Source organism: Mastigoproctus giganteus, chromosome 3 (genome assembly GCF_048544385.1).
Source record: "Mastigoproctus giganteus isolate SK-2022 chromosome 3, ASM4854438v1, whole genome shotgun sequence".
Taxonomy (NCBI): domain Eukaryota; kingdom Metazoa; phylum Arthropoda; class Arachnida; order Uropygi; family Thelyphonidae; genus Mastigoproctus; species Mastigoproctus giganteus.
Window position 1 is genome coordinate 222,529,666 of NC_143577.1, and position 19,180 is coordinate 222,548,845.

At 36.3% G+C, this 19,180-nt stretch overlaps 1 protein-coding gene across 4 annotated transcripts in view; it reads right to left on the reverse strand.

Moving 5' to 3' along the window:
- LOC150088777 (cAMP-dependent protein kinase type II regulatory subunit-like) overlaps positions 1-19,180 on the reverse strand; it is a 342,430-nt gene that overhangs the window by 55,178 nt on the left and 268,072 nt on the right. For all 4 annotated transcript variants that reach the window (XM_090369648.1, XM_090369646.1, XM_090369649.1 and 1 more), the window contains exon 2: positions 2,662-2,694. In XM_090369648.1, coding sequence (XP_090225774.1) covers positions 2,662-2,694 — 33 coding nt within the window. The remainder of the gene's footprint in view (positions 1-2,661; positions 2,695-19,180) is intronic.

Here is a 19,180-nt window from a genome sequence, read left to right on the forward strand (position 1 = left end):
ATCTACATTGTTTTATAACAAAAGTGGACATGTGGGGCAGATTTCTACACCAACATTTAAATAATTATATTTATTTAATATGTCACCAAGAAAACTAAAGAGCAATGAAGCATCCTGGGTGCTTCACTGCTCTTTAGTTTTCAAAAACCCAGGTTTTCAGGAAAAAATCATGCAACCCTTGACCAACTAACTTAGCAAGAATAAAAAATAAAAAAATAAATAAAAAAAAGACCATACTTATGCTAGTCAGGAATGCAAAGCTTACATTCTGTAAATAAAATATCCCATTTTTTTATTTATTTATTATTACTTTTTTTATTTTAAATCTTTGTGCTGGTTCATTTTTGCATCTCAACTCCCAGAAGGTTACAATGCAGTCATTTTTCTTGGTCAACAATAATATACTCATGATAAAAATAAAGTATATTAATTGCAGAAATCATTAAAAAAAAAAAATTTGAAATACATGTGGGGAAATATTTTTTCAACCCATTGTTGCTCAAATGATTCGATCACATCCTGAATCCTCGATCACATCATTTCAGAATCCTTGTTTGTTTTATTTGTTGTTGATTTTTAGGCACTAGTGATTCAAACTATATTGTATTAACACTGTGTATTACATCTGAAGACATGTTCACTGGTGGATTTGCATGTTTTGCAGGCTGGAAAACCTGGAATAACTTACAGAAGAACCCTACTCCCTCCATCTGAGATCAGATAACTACAGCCCCAACTGAAGAGGCTCCTTCGTAGCCAGGTGGGAAGGAGCAGCACACGCTTCTTAATTAGACCGGAGTTCGAGCCCATCACCACCAATACAGAGGATGCAGAAAGGTCAGGGAATGACCACTGCATATCCCAGAGCAATATGGCCTTAGTTGCTAATGCTGCTAAAAAACCAAATAACTAACTAACCCAACTGAAGAGGCTTTTGGAAATTCCTTCAGTCTATGACAAAACTTGTGACTTAGACCTCTCCAGTTGAGTGGCAAGTGGCAAAACCTCTATACTGTTATGGAGAACTTTGTTTTCTTTCTACAGCATCCTAAAGTGGGATACTTTAATTATATAATGACCAGTACATTGTTGTAGCCAATAATATGGATTAGAGGAAAAAATTAGACCTGATGTTTCATTTGTTACTGCAGGGGTAACAATTAGCAAAAGATTATTAGATAGCTGACCAGGTGCTTTACACTGGAGTTATAAATGGTATCAGAACCATGAAAGACTTTTTGATGCCCACAGAAAATTCTTCCCATCCCCATTACATGAAAGGTCTCATAACACTATTCATTTTGCTGTTGCCCATTATACAAAAATGTTTCATTGGTTCTATTCATTTAAGTGTCCCTCTGAGAGGCAGTGCTTAAGTGCTTACACAAAGTCACTTCTAGCCTTCGTTCTTAACATGAAATATTAAGGCTAATGTGCAGATAAACATACACACAGAGTGGCTAATTTATTGTATACCCTTCATGCAAGAAACTGCCCACTCTGTAAAAGATAGTGTTACGAGCCTATACCAAGCAAGTAGTCAAATACTAAGCAAGTGTGTGTGTGTGTGTGTGTGTGTAATTCAGCTAGAAAATGGACCAGATTTCAACATAAATAGGTTTGAACTGATCTATGACATCAATGCAATTATGATGGACACACCCACCTTGCTGATGCTGCATAATCAGTATCTGGAGTGCATTGGCAATGGTCAAACAATGAAAAACCATCTGGCCAATGGCAGTCCTGTAGCCATCGAGGTACTCCTTTATGTACCACCGTTATGATGCACAAAGGAATACCTTGGAACAATGTGCTGAAGTCTACCATAGATGGGATATAGCAGTAGACCTTACACGTTTCCACTCGTCTGTTAAAAACAAGTAGCTTTAGGTCCAGTTGGCACAAGAATACACTGACACTGTACACTTGATGAGGGAAAAGGGCCATCTGATCTGACAAATCCCAGTTCCAGCATGACCAGAGTTTGGTAACAGGAGCATGAATCAATGAACTAATCATTCCAGGAGTCAACACTGCAGGCTGGTTGTGGAAGTGCAATGATGTGGGGAGTGTTTCCATAATGCATGAAAAGATTTCCTTGATATTGGTGAGCCAGCAATGAATGCTACAGCCTACTTGAATATTGCTGACAATCAGGCCCTTTATACTCCCAATTTATCCATTTGGTAATAATTACTTCAAGAAATGCACCATATCAACACGGCATGAATTATTTTAGAATGATTCTATAAATAAGCATGAGTGTGACTTCATCATATTCTTCTGGCCTGTTCCATCACTGAACCTCTACCTCATTCAATATCTGTGGGAGGGAGTAGAAATGACTTCTCATGACAGGATCTTCATTAGAAGATCCTGTCATTTGCCTAATCAGAGGCAAATGTGGAATGTGATAGAGTCTGCATACACCACAATCATTGTGGAACACTTTCAGCACCTCATGGAATCCATGAAGACTAAAAGGAGGTATTAATTACTCTTAGGTTTACATGCCTATTAAACTTACCATTCAGTGTATATACTGTTAAAACATTTATAGATGATATTCTAAAGGAAATAAATATCAACATTATGTGATTAATACCTCCTTATAAATTTTTACTTAAATAAAGGAATATGAATAAGGAATCAACTTACCAGATTTTCGTCTTGCATAGCGATTTGGAGGTTCTGTAAAGAAACAAAACAAAGAATTTTAGTAATAAGATCTAAAACTTATATGTAGTGTTATATAATAATGTCTTAATTAAGAGGGCCAACTCCTCAGTGGAAAAGTCCAAAAGTTTGACCTGAACATCACTGACATAAAGGAAAATTGGAGGGGGCCTCCAAAGCTTATTTTAGCAAAACTGTTGATATTTATGAAACTATTCAGGGGATGATTCAGCAGTGGGATGGATGAAGACCCTATGGAGATCTTAATCTACGCCACTGATGAATATAGTGGTCAGTGTAATTTCAGTACCGGGGACATGCTAGAAAGGTATGGTCCTCATTTCAGCAGAGTGTGTTGTAACGCAAGTCTTGGCACGAATTGGGTTAAATGTTGAATGTTACTTCAACATTTAACCTGATTTACTGGTGCATCTTGCACAAATTTTTTTATTTGTTTTAAAAGGAAGCTTATTTAGAAGCATTTAAATTAAGTATCAATGTGAGTCGATTTGTGGAAATACTGTACATATTATTCTACATATGTGATTGAGTTGCTGCTGAATTTCTTTAAGTTATGCCAAGAAAAGTGAAGTAGATGACCATAGATTGATTGTATATACGGAAAGGAAATTATAATTGAGTTAATATTATTTTGTCACCTGCAAAGTGACACAAGGTCCACCACCAACTGGGAGAGTTTCTTTTTTACCATTTTTGGGAGAGCTAGCCTTTTTAATTAAATTTAAGATGGAAAAGAGTAGACTACATACAGCTAGGAGAAAAGTGTAGAGAACAAAAGTAACAAAAATTAGCTAAGGGAGTCAATAACAAAAATTTTCCCAAGATTATTACAGATATATGTTGGCTGTTCTGATACAACTCTTTCTGTGATTTAAAAAGATAAATATGCAGTTTAAATGTTTTTATTCATAAACTCCCCAATTGTTGATTTTTGCTTAATAGTCAGCTCAAAACTTGAAATCACTTGTCTCAGTAACAACAGGCATAAAGTCGATTGTTCAGCTGATATTCAGTTAGAAAAATTCTCTCCCAAACCTTTTGAAGATGCTAGAACCATAAACACTTCGGAAATAGACCCTCTTAATTGCATTTAATAACACAATGTAATATAATAACGCACAATTTTTTTATTTTTTGAATGAATAAATACCTACACATTTTACAGCATTTCTTTTTAAAATTACTAGTACTATTTACTAAGGGCGAGGGTCAAAATTCACATTCCTTCAGGACCAGCTCTGGGTAGGTGCTAAACGGGTTGATCTTCCCACCCCCCCTACCCATGATCAAAATTTTTTTTTTTTTTTTTTATTGTTACAAATTTATTATTTTTAGAAAAGGTTAAAGCTACCAAAAGCTTATGAAGAATATTAGTACCAACTGATTAAAAGTACTGTATATTACCATATATAATGCAACGTGAGGAAGAGGAGGAGAAGAAGTATCAACTGCAGAAATAGTCCTCTTTAGAGACGCGAGATAATTTGATACCAATGACAGCCGTGGTCAACACAACTAAAATACTGCCTTTCATACACTTGTTACTTTCTTTTAATTATTTTAAACTTGCTTACGTGACCACTTATAATATATATACAATGGCATGGTGATGGGAGGGGGACAGTAGAGGGCGGTATATGTCACTGTGAATGTGACAGACGCATTTATATTTAAAATAAAAAAAATAAAATACTGTATTTTAAATTTTATTTATTGATACGTAAAAGATAAAAAATTATTTTATTATTTTTTATGCAAACTGAAAAAATAAATTCGATAGCAAAGTAACTACAAACAGTTTTATTTGTCAGTATCTCTTTACTTTTGTATTTAAATAAATATGTTTCACTGTCCCCAGGCGCCATATAACACTTCTTTGAAGGGAGAGAAAAATCAAATAATTTCTCTATTATTACAAGGCTAATAAAAAAAAATATAATAATAATAAATTTAAAAAAAATAAGAAAAACTTACTTATTTCAGCAGTTAATGAACTTTTGAATAAGACAAAACTCTGATTATCCATGCTATTGGTTTTCTGGGAGACAGGCAATTATCTTCACCAAAACACCTCTATTATTTCTACAGGTATTTATACTATTCAGATGTTTACCACTGGGCCAGCTTGTTTTGTAAACATATAAGCTATCTCGAGCTGAGTAGTGTATGAATCCACAAATTGTTATCCAAACAAATTACGCCGGAGCTCGAAATAACATTTAAATCAAAAGTAAGCAATGAGTCCAGTTCCCCACAATTTATAATCACCCACTCCAAAATGCCTGTGATAAACTGATATAAAGTTTCTTGAATAAACCTTTTTTTTTTCTGTGGAAGCAAGCACTGATTTCCGCCCGGTGAAGACGCAACTAAGTTTCCTTGTTACTTTCTCGTCGAACGAAAAGATCGACGAATTAGTGCTGCACGATGGAATATTATCGTAATAATTCTTCCTCGGGAAGCCGTGACATTGCATCATGATTAGACGAACTAATGCACCGAACTACAGTGGCAGTTTATTTTACAGCAAAAGAATACGAATAACAAAATAACAGCAGTATGATAAAAAAAAAAAAAAAAAAAAAATATATATATATATATATATATATATATATATTGAGATATTCCATGCGACAGGGTGAATTTTCAAAAGGAAAAAAATTCTTGGAGTCTTCTAGCGTCTGAATAACAGCAGACAGAGGTAATTTACTCCCAGGGCCTCACATCTGGTGAGTATGGGCTTGGCACACTCAGGGTCCTGAGCTGGATATCATCATTCTTCTCTTTCTTGGCGATTCCCTTCTACTTCTGACTCAGAAATTTTTTTTTTTGGCTGGTGCAGCATAAGCCTCAGGCTTCATTGCACCATATGGCTATTAATAATAATAATAACGTCGATGACAGATTAGATCAAGTACAAAACCATAATCAGTCGATTTAAGAAGAGTCTCTAAGGTAATTTTAATGTGGGCCATTATGTCATCATAATTTAAGGTTGGTTGGAAGTAGTAGATGCTTAGGGAGTTCGAAAATAACTGCTTTTGAAGGATTTGAAAGAGAGAAGACAAACCAAGAACATTTTAATGGCGATAGAACTGATATACTGGGAGAAATGAAGGTCGTAACTGAGTCGAAGATCGAAACAAATCAAATGTTAACGTGCCTGATGATAGGGGTACCGCCCAAACAATCAAGAAATTTCTTCTCCATTGTAGCGACTATATCTGAGGAAAATGCACGTAGTTAGCAGCAAAAATGTTATAGAAATGTTAAAAAAAAAAAAAAAAAAAGGGAATTATTGGAGAAACAGCAAAAACGAATCCATTATAAAAGGAAGTTCAGCTATAAACATGATAACAAGTTAATTCATTTTCATTCTCAGTTTTTATTCTTTTCCTGGTTCTACTCGATCAGGTCAAGTTATGTTGTCAACTACATTAACTCGATGTTTTAACCCTTGGACGACTGCCAAATAATACTAAGAAACTGGAGAAAATACCACTAATAACACATTTTTTATAATCTCAATGTTCACTAAAAAAACAGTAAACTGGCGATTACCACAGGCGACAAAGCAGTTCCAAAGACCATAAAATATAAAAAAAAAAATTCAAAAGACCATTTATGATCAAAATTCGAATTGGAAAAATATAACTACCGAGTATAGCGAATGAAATCAGATGGAGGTGGGAGTAACAGCTCTTACAAAACACCTACCTGAGAAGGATGCTATTCTTTTCAATATCTATAACTTCTGGTAGACAGCACTGGGACTATCTATTTTTCTAAGAACTATCACAACTCATACTTCTTGACGGTTTGGTAATATATACCGGCATTCGTCTAGATTTGTGGGTTTCAAACTTTCGGTCTCTGTAGTACAGTAAAGATAGCACACAGCACTTTGTGGTCCACTACTCCGATGGATCGCGATAAAGTATCTTGGCTACTTTCACCACTCTGTATTCAGATAAAATTTCGAATGATAAAACATATTTCTCCTATATATACCTTCTGCGTCTTATGTGTTTTTTATTAAATGATGCCAATCAACTATTAAAATGCATTTTCTTTAACAAACATGAACAATTGCTTTCTGGCTTAGTTCTTAAATAAATTGTAAAACTATACTGGCTTACCAAAATATTAAAGAATATAACTAATAACAAGACGGTTGCTGCCATTAGAACAGTAATTGTTCCACAAAGGTTTGTCCCGTTTCAACAGAACTGCTCATTAGCTTCCCACAAAGGCGGGATTCGAAACCAGGCCTTTTGTACGCCTCGCGAGTAGCACAGTTGGTAGAATTACTTTCCTCCCCACGCCGGGTGGAAAAGACCTGAATTCGAATCCCGTCGATGACAAAAGGAATTTATGGGCCTTCCTCACAACAGAGCTGAGTTGGTCTCAGTTGAGGGCAGCATGGTTTTCCTCTCGGAAACTCTGGTTTTTCATCCAGCAAACAGGCAAATCGACCACAGAACACATGTAATTCACATACATACTACATTGTATATACGGTGCAATATGGCCTAAGTCGCTGATGTTTATCACTGCAGTATTTACAGCCGATAACCACTAATTATAAGCCTTTTACACAGTGCACTGATACGCTACCTCCTCGTTTTCCAGGATACTTATGCTGCACGTTCATGAAGAATAAGAATCCTGGATCATGCCAGACATGAATTCTTAGAAGATTCTTTCTAAAATAATAATAATAAAATAAATAAATTAATTAATTGATTGATATAGTTAACCTCCCAAATCCGGCAGGGGCTTGACTCCTGTCGGATGATCTTGGAATTTTACAGATATCGAGTGACCATATCACAGTAATGAGAAAAAAAAAAAAAATAATAATAAATAAATAAAAAATTATGAATTTCTATAGCATAGTTTATTGTATTTAACGTTTAGTACACACTGTACTAAACAAGTGTATCCTACGTCAAAAGAAATATACCGTTCTCCCCTTCCAAAATGTACTGTACAAGCCAAGGTTGGACTATTATTGGGCACAGTGCACAGTCCTACGAAAAATTTTAAGGCTCCAAAAAAAAAAAAAAAAAAAAACTCTCAAACTCGAGCTAAATCAAACTGAATTATTTCATAAAACTTTCTTATTACAATAATAACAAAATATAAATGTTGAAGACATTTTGTACAATGCAGATATTTGTCTATTAACCTATATTGTGGGCCTACAATCATTGACTACATAAGGCATACAAACACTTTAAACCGATCCTGACACTACTACATGAAATACATGACATACTAATTAAAAAAAAGCCTTTTGCACAATAGGTTAATGACCAATGTTTGTATTCTGAACCACTACAATCTTCTGAGACAATTGATTTTCTTTCAGACATATTTAATTGGAGAAGGCAGTCACAAAGAGATAAAAGTTGTTGAGTCGATGTTAATTGAAAATAAGATGATAATCAAATTGCTTGAATGAGTTACGACAGCCGAATACTTCATGTGTGAATCGCAAGAAAGAGAAACTCAGTGTAATCTATTGCTCATTAATTATCAAAGCGTTGCTAATCTTATTCATGAACAGCAATATATTATTCCATGAGGTTTTAACAAATTTTCCCACGAAATAGGTTTATGATAAAAACTTTACGGATCTGAGGTAAAATCCTTATTAGGCACGATGCTTTCGTATGGATCTCTAACATTTTGGTAGGCAGTATATTTTCTACGAACGATTAAAACATAAATTATCGATAAACAAAGGACCATATCAAAATGAAAGTAGTTCTTATCACAAAAGTTCCAATGACTTTTACTGATATCTTTAGGTTAAAAACAATCTCACTTCATACCGGTTTGTCACTGGCAGTAGCTGGCTGAAAAACTAAGCAGCCAAAGTACATACCATGAAATTATTACCCAACGCATCCTACTAAAGTATGTTCTGCACGTTGCAAAGTATATACAATATTGCAGAATTTTATCCCATTTTCCAAACAGTAGCACCATACAAGTTTGAAATAAGCGTCCCTCTACGTGAAAACCAACATCACTTGCATTTATTCTGCTTGCCATAGGCTGAACAGCAATCAAACTGGGTTTAAGTCATTCTTGTTATGTCTCATCATTCAATTCTCTGTATCAAAATCGTGGTCGCAATATAAAAGTAAGGAGCAAGAAGCAAATGTTTATTGGAATACATAAAAAGTTGTACAGATATTTGTTAAAAATAGAAAATACCTGAAGTCAAATGGATACAGAGTACTGCTTCTCTTTCCATAGTTAGAAATCCGATGGGTTTCTTTGAAACCTGAGTACAAGTAATAATATAATCCTATTAATCCCCCAACGATCTGAATCTGTATCCTGGAGAAGTACTGACGAATACCGAATATCTCCCGAGAATGATGGCTGGGCAGATGGCTTTAGATTATAAAGAATTAAAGTGAATGTTTAGACTAACAGTGTCTGGTGTCCGCTCGTTAAGAAGTGGAGTTTGGAGCACTATTATCTATAGGACGTGCTACTTCAAACACATTTATTAAGAGCATCTCCATAAGCCACCTGCTCGATGTCTGATAGCGCTGGAGCATTCAGTTTGCCAACCACTATAATGTTTATACGTGAGGCTGCAGCCATTTTAAGAAACCACGAAATGGGCGAAAGAGACAAAGATGAATACACGAAATACGAATTGATGGGAGAACCAAAAAGATATACGTGGATGACTAAAAAGTGAAAATGGAAAAGAAACAGGCAAAATTAATTTAAGAAATACAGATGAAGAATCAATGATAAAAAAGAACCAAATCAAAAGATAAAGTTGTAATGGAGTACAAAATAATTCGCTTTTTAGAAAAAACCTGTATTGATGGTTTTCACGATTTCAACTTGCTTCTTTTTTTACCACCATATTTAAAAAAAATTAATAATTAAAATAATGGGTGTACTGTAGCCAAAAGCAATGCAATGACTTACCACTCAATATATATGCGGTTATCTAGGATTGGTAGCTATTCATTTTTATATTCTATCAGTAGTTGCAAGTAAATAAGCTTATACAGCATCAGCCAAAAAAAAAAAATAAAATAAAATAAAATAAAACAAAAACTGCCTCCCACATTACTTGTCTAACCCCTCTAATAATTTATCTAGTTTCTTCTTAAATTTATTCAAACTACCGACTTTTTCAGCACCAGATAAAAGTTTGTTCCAACTATTAACTACCCGTTGGCTGAAAGAAAATTTTTGCACATTTGCATCCTGCAACCATCCTTCCTCAATTTATGTCCCCTCATGTGTGTTGGCTGAGCAAGAGGAAGAATCCCAATAGAACTGAGCTTCCTCAATCCATTCAAAGTTTTAAACAGCTCAATCAGATTTCATGTGCGTAGATTCTAGATGTTGAAATTTGCAGAAGTGAAGCCTTCTTGGTAATAGCACCCTCTTGTTCCTCCCATTAATCTCGTTGCTCTTCTCTGCACCCGTTCATTAGATCAACAATCTTTCTAAAATGTGGCTTCCATACCTCTATGCAATACTCAAGATGTGGCCTAACCATTGCCTTATACAACTGTATAATCATCTCCTGATCCCTGCTGGCAAAATTCCTGTATAACATTGACAAAACTCATGAGCTATCCTAGCACCTGTTTGCACTGCTCAGAAATTCCACATTTGACTGCAAAATTACCCCCCACGGCTTTTTTGTTCTCCATTACCCTCACCATTATATGACTGCTCGGTACAATAAATCACAGTATAATAATTTTCAGCGAATGTTAAAGAACATAACGTCTTCATATGCAACCTAACTTATCTTTTTTCTTTGGACCTGGTGATGTCAGTTTTTTGACCTTTAGTTTCTATAAATCCAACTATACTATATGGTGTGATGTTTTCGTAGTGTCAGGTTGTGATCACGATGGTGATCATCAGAAAATAAAGATTGTTACATGTAAATTTCATGTCTCTAGCACTCTTTTACTTGAATTTATTCACATCTGCATCGGGTCTCATTTAAAGTGATTGTCCTGTACTTTCTTAAAGGTCAAATACACATTAGCAGAGGCATATGATGCAAGAAAGCAAGCTTATACAGCACCAGCCAAAAAAAAAAAAAAAACTATTTTTCACCCATCCATTCGCTCCAAAAGTTTGTCCACTTCTTCCTTGAATTTATTTAAGCTATCAACTTCTACAACGACAGATAAAAGTTTGTTCCAGCAATCAACTACCAGCTGGCTAAAGGCAAATTTCCGCACATCTATTCTACAACTGTCTTTTCTCAATTTGAGTTCATGCCCCCTCTGAGCAAGAAGAATCCCAGCAGCATTGAGCCTGCTCAAACCATTCGAGGCCTTATACACCTCAATCAGATCACCTCGCAGGTGCCTAGTCTACAGATGCTGCAATTTGCAGAACTTAAGCCTTTGTTCTCCTCACCAAACTTGTTGCCCTTCTCTGTACTCGTTCTAGCAACTCTCCATCTTTCCTAAAATGAGGCCTCCAGACCTGTACGCAGTCCTCAAGGTGGGGTCTGACCATTGCCTTATACAATAGTATAATGTACCCTCTTTGTCCCTGCTAGCAAAATTCCTGCATATCATTGACAAGACCCCATGATCTGCTCTGGCAGCCTATCTGCACTGTTCAGAAAACTTATCTGATTGCGCAATTACCCCCAAGGTCTTTTTCGTTCCCCACTGTAGTACCACACAGTTGGTACGTTTCTCTGGGGTTACTGCTACCCATATGCGGTACTTTGTATTTGTCAATGTTAAACTTCAGTTGCCCAACTTTTCTAGATACTGTTGCAGTAGCATACTGTCATTAACAACCCTGCAAACCTTTGTATCATCTGCAAACTTCGACAATAAGCCGATATACCTTCATCAAGATCATCGATAAATATACAAAACAACGATGGGCCCTGGGGAACTCCACTAATCCAACATTAATTCACGAAGAACAGTGTCCATTGATTAACATCTCAGATTAGCCACTAATGACAGGTAAATGAATGAAATGAAATAGGTACTGCGAATTTGAAAATGGCATTTTGGAGATAAAAGTAGCAATCGTAGCAATAGTCCAAAATAAAACTGGAAATTTTATGAAACAAAACCACTTGTCTTCATAGTGAATCTAACACCGTGAAGAGCACAGATGATAAAGAATCAAAGAACGCCGCATTTTAGAAGAGATTAAATGCAAAAGCGCAGGATAAAATTATTGAAATCGTATTTAATCTTTTATTTAACACCAGAAGAAACTGCTCTCGTGGTATAACCAAACAAGCCAACCTACAGCAATCATCCATTAGTTATTAGCTTTTGCGAATAATAAGGACATTCTTTTAACCGTTCACTGCTGTTTTGGTGTGCATTTTCAATGTCTCTATATGCTCTTGTTAATCATGACTAGCCAAGCAAGACGAAATCAGGTTTACTGTAAATGTGCCTAATAAGTGTAAAGCGGTAAACGTATGATTAAGTTAGCAGTTTCCTTCCATTATTTCGTCTTCAAATTTAATATCGTGTAGGGAATTGCCATACGGATTGGTCGTCACACCATTATGCACTACTGATGTACTAGTGCTTGACAGAGAAGCAGTTTTAAAACACACGCTTCAACAGCACGAAGTAATCTCTCTTAGTGTAAGAGATGGTGCAGTTACGTCACTGTGACCTTTGTAGGGATGTTCGTGTATCACCTATATTGGGCTTTCCATATCGGAGAAACCGCGTAGGTCGCTGTGGCTGGCACAGCTGACATTTAGTAAGGTCCATGCCTCTTCTGCAGATGCCCTCTCATCACTTCACAGTTTGCTATCTTGGGCAACAAGACTTCCTTCTAGGGATTGCCGAAAAATTCCAACAGATGCTTTAAGAGAATATTACCGCTGTGAGCAACGTCACTGACTTAATGAAATAATGGCTGTTTCCGTTGCCTAGGTAACAACGTCTATGTTATTTTCAAGGACAGTCTCTAAGCTATGTTAAGGTAAACAACAAACACTTGACCACTGTAGTGTTTGTTATTGATAAAATGTGGAAGTTGGAGTCTGTAGTTGTCTTTCCTTTTCGAGCTCATCTCACGTGGAGAAAATATTAATAAACTGGCCATCGACTTTATGGGCGTTGGTCGGAACACCTTTGTTTTCCATCACAAGGTGACCTGACGCCATCCCACGCAGCCAATTTGGAGGAAATGAAATCTTTCGAAAGAGACTTCAAAAGTTCTTAATTTCCTGTCAATGCATCTTTGTGTATAGGTAGGAAATTACGTAATGGTCCTGAAAGGCAGATTCGCGATCTGAACAAATTCATTTTGCATATTTCAACAATTAACGTATGATTGAAAGAAAAAGAGGACTGGTCAAAAAGCTCTGACAACAGGATATATAAAATGTACTGATAAATTATAGAATAGGTTATTTTGATAGCTTAATGTCTTAAAATAACACAAAAGAAAATAACAGAAAAAGCTATGTCAACGTTTTATGCAGTTTCTAAAATTTAACCTTTTATGATAGTAGAGGGAAGGAGAATGAATATCCAGCAAATCGGGCATCGTTCAGTAATCAAATTTTTGATCAATGAGGGCAAAAATTCTAAAGAGATCCATGAAAGAACGAGCAGAGTGGGGAAGTATCACCCTGTTGCAATATGATTGACAGAGTTCAAAGAAGGGCGGGAGTCAGTTGAGGATGATTCAAGGTCTGGTCGGCCATCTAAAGCAATTAATTCTGAAATAACTGCCATCATTAAAGAAAAAAAAAACAGAACTTAAGTGTCTGAACTTGAAAAAGCACTTAACACATCCCACGGAAGCATTTTAACTATAATAAACGGGTATTTGGGAATGTCCAAAGTTTGTGCGGGTTGAGATAAACCATTCAATTCACGACAAATATTAGAGTGGAGTAATCAACAGATGAACTTAAAAAATTACATCTTGCTAATACAGATAGACTTTTATTCCGTTCTGGTGGCTGGTGATGAAACTTGGCTACATTTTTATGACCCTGAATCCAAATTAGAAAACATGCATTGGAAGCAAAAGAAATCTCCATTCCCGAAAAAGTTTCGAAGCCAACTATTTGTTGGAAAATTGGCCTCAATTTTCTGGGATTGTTGTTAATTCATTGATTACCTTGCACCTAAAGCAATTATGCACGCCTTATGCCAGAGTTAAAAGCTGCAATTCTAGGGGGGAAAACACACACACAAAGGAAGTTGGGTCATTGGGTTTTGTTTCTTCGTGCTAAAATCTGACTGTGGATTTGAACAATAAAATCACAATAATATCACTTTGAGCTCAGAACTGGCCCCAAGTGACCATTATTAGCAGCTGTGGAAGCCTGGTTTGATGCGTAGCCTCTAGAATTTTTTTTAGGATTGAACTCTTTGCAGATTAAATACAATAAATGTATTGAAATGTACTCCAGGAAGAATATGTTGGGGGGGGGGGGAGAACAGCATTTTTAACCTATGTCATTTATATTCCGTTCTCAGAATATTTTGACCACCCCGTTGCAATTCGACTAATTCTAGAAGTATCTTATTCATAAAATACCTTTTATTCGGAGAACCTGATTAACAGAAAGCGCGTAACCAATCTTAAATAAACTACAGTATTAGAACCCTTGTTTGATCTGATACACATCCAATACAATTTAAAAACAGCGTTAATATATGAATACAGAACATACATCGTTTTTATTTTAAAATTATTCACATTTAAAAAGACCATTTCCTACCTACTGGTTAAGATCTAATATGGTTTCAAAGGGACGTCGTGTATATGACATTAATACATTGGCCGATCAATTTATTATTCAATTCACCCAGTTACGTGTGGTGACTGTTAAGGCCCCAGGCAACTAAAGGTATGAGGAACTCTACCACATTGTGAAAAAAAGTCTATAAAAATTCCTAGAATCATTAATGGGATTGAACTCAGGCCTTTACCATTCGGCATGGACGGTGATTATAATTAGACCTCCACGCCGCGTATGAATAAAATTTGACAATTTTCGTAGTATCATAGTACGGCATGGGTCCTTCAGTTATTCTGGAAGGTCTGTCACTGGAGAGCGTAAGCAAAAATTCTTGATGACCAGATTAATCACAACGCTAACGCTGTAAGTAGACAGTGAAACATTTTCCAAGATGATAATTTAAATGGCACAAAGGGCATTCTAGAGATATGTAGAATTTGCCATGGCCTGCGCAGTCGTTGGACATAAATGCAAAGGAGAATCTGTGAACTGACTTGGAACGGCACATCTGAGAAAGCCTTAATGATCTGAAAGGTCTTTTTCAAACGTAAATGTGTCAGTTCATTTATTGCAAATACAGCAAGCCCATCACAGCACTAGGCCAGGGGCATAAATTCAGTACAAAGGAGACAAATATAAAAACAAATACATAGCATATTCTATATATACATTAACAACGAATATGAATTACAATGATCAAAAATATATATTGCATAACATCACATTTGACTGTCGGATGCAGTTACCGGGTTGCAGGCATGCAGCTGTTTTTATTTCTCATCATTTGATTGGAAATGAGACTCCTGTAAGCTTCAGAGTTGAGCAACCTCTTGCAATCAATGTTGTGATAATTTATGAGGTGAAGGGATGCATTGGGGAACATCCTGTCCATTTGTTTTAGTCTGGAGAGTTTGGATTTCAATGGTTGTCGGTTTCTTGAATTTTCTCTGTTGGTGGGAGCTATTATGTTGGCTAAGTTTAGTGAGTCGGTTGCAGAGGTAATTAACTTTGCAAGAAGCATGACTCCAGACTCGTTGATCATCTGTTGCAGAGGCTTTGTTTTTAAGTTTTCATAAAGCTGTTGCCTGGATATTGTACGGGGAAAACGAAGTTTACTGTTCAGCCATCTAAGAACCCAATACTCTAGGGCAAGGAATTTCTTGATGGTAACTTGAGGAGCACCAGACCAGATTTCGGAGGCATAAGACAGAATGGGAAAAATGCATCTCTGAACATGGTTTATGACTGTTTTTCTATCTTGAATCGCTGCTGTTTCTTGCTTGATTAGCCATTTTTTTTTTTTTTTTTTGGCAACATATACATAGTGAGAATTAAAGGAAAGATTTTTGTCAAAAACAACTCCTAGGTCTTTGTGAGCATATGCATTTGGAACTGAAACATCTGCAATTTTAATTTCTATGTGGTTTGGTTGTTTCTGTAAAGAATAAGTCAATTGAGCAGATTTACTTGCATTTATAGTCAGATTCGGATTCTTCAGATACTTGATGATTCCGCAACATCTGTAAATTCGCATCATGGCTAACCTTGGAAATGTCATCACAGGATTTAGAAATAATAAACAACTTTAAATCACCGGCATAAGCCAGCAGATTTGGATTTTATTGTAGAAGTGGTGTATAGTACTGAAAATATAGTACTGGAGAGAACACCTCCTTGAGGAATGCCTGTTGTGGTTGTGATGAGAATATTATCGGTATTAGTGGGGAAGATGAGATTTCTGTGATTTATGCTGTACTGTAGATAGGATATAATCATTGTGTCAATGAGGAAATGATTTTTTAGTATTTCAATGATCTTGTGATCAATGTTCTCGAAAGCACCTTTGATATCTAAGTAAAAAATATAACATCAGCAGGAAATCCTATGCACACCTAAGGAATCATGCTAAGCAGGATGTCTGTCATCTTCGCAAGAGAAGATACTTAAATACGCCCTCAATATTTTAGTCAAGCAGTGTATTTTAATATAGTATTAGACTATCAACGTTTCGATTCAAAAATGCACTCTAGAGTCGCCAGGGCAATGTGGAGAGCAGAAGACAAACTTGAAATATATTTTGGGAAAGCTAACGTGACGTCATCAAGTTAGACTACAGCTGGGATTTCTGATGGAGCGCGGGAATTTCTCTCCTTTGGATACCTTCGCAAAAAAGCTTGTGGATGTTGGCTTGGATCTACTTTGATTTTTACCTAAATTCATTCCTGCACGATGCGCGATTTAAAATTGCTTTTCTGAGAAGAAAGACAGAGCACCCCGATGAGAGATTAAAAGTGGTCAATTCATTGCGTTTGCTGACTACGAGGAATCCCAGAAGAATTATCACAGTAGCAACGATTATCAAAGCTAATCTCGTTGCTCAGTAAAACAATGTTAGACGTCGGTTACTGTAGTATTCATGCGTCAAAAGGAATATACATTGTTGTTTTAGAATATGATATGGTTCAACAAATACAGTGGTATCCAGGCAACAGGAAAAAATAAATAACAAATGGATAACGTATCATCAAACGTGAAAATCTTATTTAGACTAGCGATATTGCTTCAAGAGGAATACTGTAGGGTCGATAAGATCTGAACAGCCGCCAAAGAAGTTTGTACAGGGAGGACAGTGAGTTTTTCGGATTAGTAAATCGAGTGATCATCATATCCTGATTTCTTTCCTTTGGAAATTGTAGATGTCTCAATTCTTAGTTGCACATGACTGATATAAATCGAGGAATGGAATTTTGCGAACGAAGACTCTTAGACAGCTTGATACAGGCAATACACGTATTGATAATTCGACTGAGTTCTTGGCATCCATCGCTACTCATTTTTGTTATGAACAGTGGATGGCCAATGATTGTACGACCGAATAATAGCTGTAGACGTTCACAAGATATCGAGCAGAATAAGAGCATAGTCCTGCTGATACACATACGGGCTTACCCGCGTGCTGCCACAACATAGGTAACGTACCTCCTTTCCTGGGATTTATCCCCCCGCCTCTTGCCTGGTGGAGCATGTGGGCATATGGACTTTGCTCCAAGTACTCTATTGCCGGACCAGTGAAATGCCTTCGTCTACATCCCCCTTACTTCTCTATTCGCCCTTCCTTCTTCTGTACAGTTTGTCCTTTCTCCATACTATGTCCTCCCCTCTTTTTATTTTTAGGTCTCCATCCAGGAAGCTTAGGCGACCCTGGTGGAGACCAGCTAGCGAATAAAGGAACAAAGTCCAGGACGGCTAGATAGATCTCAGCATTCGTGGTTTTGTCCAAAACAACCAACGGTCTCAGGGAAAATCATGAAAAACATCCCCAGGCCATCACACTGCCTCCGCCAAACTTCACTGTCGAGACGATACAATACAAGGGAAGCTTGGCGGGAGGTAGCGTGATGGCCTGGGAATGTTTTTCATGGAGGAGTTAACAGACTTCCAGCGTGGAATGATAATAGGGTGCTTCCATTTGCAAATCACATCACCAAGGCGATCTTCAGTGTCGTTAAAATGTAACTTACAAACCTTGTGGCACCCTATTATCATTCCACGCTGGAAGTCTGTTAACTCTTCCATCGATCGCGGCAACTTGGATTCAGAATTGTACTAATATCGTACTAATAACTAATAAAATTGTACTAATAACCTGGAAGATCTACCAACATATTTATAGATGTGTCTGATAAGTGGGTCTTAGTCAGGATGCTACTATCATCAGAGTGGTGTTTCGATATCAATGGTAGGGTAGTGTATATTGTTTCATCTCCTATAGATTCGAACTTCACCATGTACACTGCTCAGGAACTTATTTAACAGATAGTGTAATGTTTATTTTTTCGTTTCTTAATCAATTCGTTAAATTAATTAGAAAGTTAATTAATTTATATCGTAAATTAATCGCAATCTTATAAAAATATAAAGTGCTCATATTATAAGAGGAAAATTTATTTATTTTGTTCGCCGGATATTTTAGTGTTATTTCAAGTTTCAATTCATTTTTCCAAGCTTTTACCTCCTGTTATGTACATACTCAACTATTTCTTCAACTTTTCATGTTTGTCGCATAAATTTCTATGCACTTCCAACGTCCCTTGCTTACTGTTTTTACACAAGCGCATAAATTAATTAAGAGACACAGGTGTGGGTAATTCAATAATTATTATCCTCGACTTTAAAAGGAAACGCATTAACTTCTAAGACATCACTGCTTAAGACAGTAACGAATGGTTAAGCTACTCCTTCTGGACTTCAGTTATTAGTTGACTTTTTCAAGCTAAGGTATAAATGTCATTTTAGAAAGCTAGTGTTGTTGTTGTTGCTGGATTTTAGGAGCATAGGCGACTGAGGCCATGTTGCTCTGTGTATATTGTCTGTGAATTATGTGTTCTGTGGTCGATTTTTTGTTTGCTGGATGAAAAACCCAAGTTTCTGAGAGAAAAAACCATGTTATCATCGCCTGAGACCAATTAACTTGGCCACGTTGTGAAAAAGGACCCATAATTCCTCCTGTCAACACGGGATTCAAACTCGGGTCTTTTCCACCCGGTGTGCAAAGGTAGTGATAACTCTATGATTATTTTATTTATTTATTATTTATTTTTTTTGATGATGCTTGCTTGAGTTGATTAAAGCGAGAAATTCAGTAGGAGACAGTAAATAAGTAGAGCGCACTGTTTTTTTTCTGCAACTGAGATTTATTTTTCTCAC